The sequence below is a fragment of the Bison bison genome, unplaced genomic scaffold, assembly GCF_000754665.1.
Source record: "Bison bison bison isolate TAMUID 2011002044 unplaced genomic scaffold, Bison_UMD1.0 scf7180017859082, whole genome shotgun sequence".
In the NCBI taxonomy this organism is placed as follows: Eukaryota; Metazoa; Chordata; class Mammalia; order Artiodactyla; family Bovidae; genus Bison; species Bison bison.
This window is the reverse complement of record NW_011489654.1, coordinates 49,409-53,962: the sequence shown is the minus strand read 5'-3', so window position 1 is coordinate 53,962 and position 4,554 is coordinate 49,409. Positions and strand designations below refer to the sequence as shown.

The 4,554-nt window shown below is 49.0% G+C and overlaps 1 protein-coding gene across 1 annotated transcript in view; it reads right to left on the bottom strand.

Moving 5' to 3' along the window:
- Positions 1 to 344: 344 nt before the first annotated feature.
- HAGH (hydroxyacylglutathione hydrolase) overlaps positions 345 to 4,554 on the bottom strand; it is an 11,374-nt gene continuing 7,164 nt past the window's right edge. The window contains 3 exon segments of the mRNA XM_010830642.1: positions 345 to 465; positions 3,818 to 3,919; positions 4,432 to 4,535. Coding sequence (XP_010828944.1) covers positions 387 to 465; positions 3,818 to 3,919; positions 4,432 to 4,535 — 285 coding nt within the window. The 3' untranslated portion in view covers positions 345 to 386.

Below are 4,554 nucleotides of genomic sequence, written 5' to 3'. Positions count from 1 at the left end.
CTGGCTGCACCCAGACCCACGGCCCCACCACCCCTCCCAGAGGCGCCAGGGGAGAAGAGGGCCTGCAGGCGGCGGCAGCCAGTGGACAGCCTGGGCGTTCGCCTCTGCGGGAAATGCGCTGGCCGAGCCAGCCCCGCTGTGACCCAGTGACGCCCGCTCCACACTGGCGTCCGGCACCGCCCAGCACGTGGAGGCACCCCAGGCACAAGTCTCATCACCTCCCAATCACGACCCAGGGTCAGAAAGGACCCACACCCTCTCCAGGGCACCAAGAACAGTGCTCACTTTAAGAAATAGCATCTGCTTCACTGGCCGCCCTCTAAGGAGAGTCGGGGGCGTGGACCCTGCCCGGCGTGCTGCGCAGCAGGGACGCCCGCGCCCTCACCTCACTCGCATGAATGGGTTGTAGGTGAACTCCTCGGCAATGGTGGATGGCACCGTGGGCTCCCCGATGCTGTACTTCTCCTGCAAGACAAGTGGGTTGCTTTAGTGCGGAAGCTTCTAAAGGGGACAGCTGAGCAAGCCTTCACACGTCGTCCACCTGAGAAGATCCAGTGAGCACACGGTCAGCGTGAACACAGGCCCTTCCCTGCCCGTGGAGAGGGGCACGAGGGCTCCGGCCGCCACCACGACCCACCACGACCCAGAGGTGCAGGGGGACAGGGGGCTTTCTGTCATTAATACAAAGCTTATGTTTTATATGACGGAAGTCACAACCAGCAAAAAGCCAGGAAACAGAAAGCACAGCCCCACCCCAAAGACAGCACGTGGTTCGTGAGCACCTCACTGCCAAGAACGGTGGGGCAGCCAGTTCCCAGGAACCCTCCCTGGGGTGACACCCCCCAGAGAGCGGCTGTCATCACAGGGTGCTCAGACAGCTCGCCACCTCCACTCAGGACGCCTTCGCTCCTGATCAACACTGACCAGGGCAGATGGAGAGAAGATGCAGACGGGGACGTCTGGCCAACTGTTCACTGCTATAGAGACGCCTACAGGAAGAAGGTCAGAGTTAATAGCTGAGGGTCTCCACCCGCCCCGCAGCCCCTGCCCTTCTACTGCTGGGCTCACCCTGAGGGCCACAGGGCCCAGGAGTGGAGAGCCGCTGTCAACAGCTGTGCTCAGGCTTCCTGACTATCAGGAGCCCTCATTCCCAAGGGTCCCACTCCCACCCACACTGTGAGCAGTGGCATCAGGACGCCTTCAGGGGCTTCCCTGGTGGTCCAGGGGCTGAGTCCATACTCCCAATGCGGGGGGCCTGGGTTTGATCCTTGGTCAGGGAACTAGATCCCACATGCTGCAATGAAAGATCCCTCCAGCAGCAACTAAGACCCAGTACAGCCACATAAAAGAGGGGAGGATCACTACAGATCTAGCAGATATTGGAGGGGGTGGATTAGGTCATACTGATCTAAAAGTTAAAACTATAAAGCTTCCAAAATAAAACAGGAGATTTTTTTTTTTTTGACCTTGGCAAAGCAAAACTTTCTTAGATGGGAGATAAAAAGTATGAACTACAAAAGAAAACACGCTGTACATCATCAAAATTTAATGTAAAAGAATTTGCTTGCTCTGGAAAAGACAGTGTTGATAAAATTAAAGGCAAGTCACAGAATGAGAAACTTCACAATACATGTATCTGAAAAATAACTTGTATCTAGAATAAACTTTAAAAAAAAAACTATTATTCAACAAGAAGACAATCAAGTTTTTTAAATGGGGAGAAAATCTCAATAAACACTAAACAAAATGACCAATAAGCACATGGAAAGATGGTCAAAATTATTATGCACTAAGGAAATTAAATTAAATTTATTAAATTAAATGCAAATTATTAAAGTTATTAAATTATTATAATAAATTGTTAAATTTATTAGATTAAATGCAAATTAAAGCCACAATGAAACACTACTGCCTGCCCATGAACATGGCTAAAATGAGAAGATCGACACATGTGGAGCACCCAGAGTGCTCCTGTTTCACTGGTGGGGATAAAAAACAACACAACCACGTGTCACACAAAGACCTGCACAGAGACGTTCACAGCAGCTTTACTCACAACAGCCAGTAACTAGAAAATGTCTACTGACAGGTGATGCATAAGCAAACTGTGGTATGGTCGAACAAAGGAAAACCACTCAGCAATGAAAAGGAATGAACTGATACAGGCAGCAACATGAGTGAATCTCAAAATTATTCTTCTTGGTAAAAAAAAAAAAAAAGATATGAGTACACTGTATAGTTCATTTATATGAAATTCTAGAAAACGTGAACTAAGTTCTACTGGCATCCTGGAGCAAGGCAGAGAAAACGAGACAGGAAGCTTTGGGGGTGGAGATGTTCTAGGTCTTAAACATAGGGGGAGTCATTTAATCTGTCAAAATTCACTCAGTTCATTTTAAACGGATGCAATTTCTTACATGTGAACTAAACTTCAACAAGCTTGAAAATAAAAAGGGAAACTAAAAACTGTCAGTAAGTTTGAAAACCTTGATGAAATTCCTTGAAAGACACTAGTTGCTAACAAAACTGACTCAAGAAAAGATAGCCCAGAAGAAAATCTGACAGCCCTACACAAATTAAAAACATCAATTCGTAACAAAAAAATCTTTCCACAAAAAAGAATTCAGTGTCCAGAAGACTTCATTAGTGAATCCTAACACTAAAGGAAGAAATAATAACAACCGCAGAAACACTCAGTAAACAGCAGGAGGCGCTGCCAACTCTTCTTTTTTGTGGCCAGCGCCACCCTCACATTAAGACCAAAGACACGACAAAAAAATAGAAGTACAGACCAACATCTCTTAAGAACACAGGCACAAAAATAGACACCACCATGACTAAGGTTTGTCCAGAAAGCAAGGTTGGTGTAGCATTTGAAACCAACTGATACACTTCTCCACATTAATAAGAGTAAGGGAGAAAAAAAATACATGATTACATAATAGATGAAAAACAATCATTTGACAAAATTCAACGTCTACTCATGACAAAGCTCTCAGAAAACCAGGGATGTATGTGAACTTCAACTTGATAAACATACTTTAAAAGAACTCACAACTAAAGCAATTAGCTTCATGGTGAAACTGAATCTTTCCCCCTAAGACTGGGAACGAGCCAAAGGTGTCCACTCTCACCATGTCTACTTAACATTGTCCAAGAGAGCTTAGCCAGTGCAATAAGGCAAAATAATAATGAAATATATTGGAAAAGAAGAAACAACACTATCTTAATGTTGATGGCATGATTGTGTGCTAAGGAATCTATGAAAAAGATGCTAGAGTGAGGCAAGCAAAGTCACAAGGACACAAGATCAAAATACAAAAATCAATATTTCTAAAGACTCGATAATCATTTCCAATAAAATCCATACACATGAACTGTTTCGGAACACATCTGACAATGTGTACGAGACCTTTCATCTGAGAATTACAGAAAATGCCTGCAGGACAACACGCGACCGTGGGACGAGCCACGGGGCACGCTGGGGGCCAAGGCAGAAATAATGCCTTTCAGACAAGCAGCCTCCAAGGTGCTTTCCCCGAGCGGACAGGGGCCGGCACCTGCTGCTGCGGCCTCCCCTGGCTGCTGGCTGATAAGGATCCCAGGCCCAGCCCAGACCCTTGAGTCAGAAAGGATCTCAGGGAGACAGCCCAGGCTCTGGCTCCACGTTGGGCTGGAACCCACCTGGTCTGCTGCTGCCTGCTGTCCCAGGGAGCCCTTTCCACCTGCTCTGGAGGCAATACTGCGAGCGCTGTGCTCCCGGGAAGCGGCCTCACGGCACCCAGCCCACAGGACCCTCCGCCTGCAGCCCGCTCACCTTGGCCCAGGCCAGTTTCTCCCGGACGGCAGTGTTGTTGGGCTCCACGTGGCGAGCAAACTTCAGGTTGTTGATGGTGTATTCATGGCCACAGTACACTCTCTGAGGACAGAGCCAAACCCGCCAGCTCTGAGGAGGCTTGTGAACCCACCCTCCAGCCCCTCAGAGGTGGCGTGAGGGGCCTGGGCCCGTCTGGGGGCAGCACCCGCGAGACGTCCCTCAAGGTAAGCGCACGTCCTGTGTGTGTTGTGTGTGTGTGTTAGTCACTCAGTCGTGTCTGACCCTTTGCGACCCCATGGACTGCAGCCCGCCAGGCTCCTCTGTCCATAGGATTCTTCAGGCAAGGATTCTGGAGTGGGTAAGCCATTCCATCTCCATGGGATTTTCCCAACCCAAGGACTGAACCCACATCTCCTGCATTGCAGGTGTGTATGTTAAATGACAATAAAAAGTACATTCAAGGAAAAAAACATGCTTCCAGAAGCAATGCTTCTACTGTCCCGCTCCTCCCAATGCAGGAAGGCTTGAGAGACCCCGGGTCGGGAGCTGGCCCGAGGGCTCAGCAGGAGGTGAGGGTCTTGCTGCCACTGGCGAGCAGACAGGACACTGCCTACCGTGTCTGCAGGGAGCCGGCCCAGGACCTCGAGCAGGGCTTTGTACATCTCATCCGCTGTCCCTTCATAGAACTTCCCGCAGCCGGCCACAAACAAGGTGTCACCTGCGAGGCAGGACAGCGT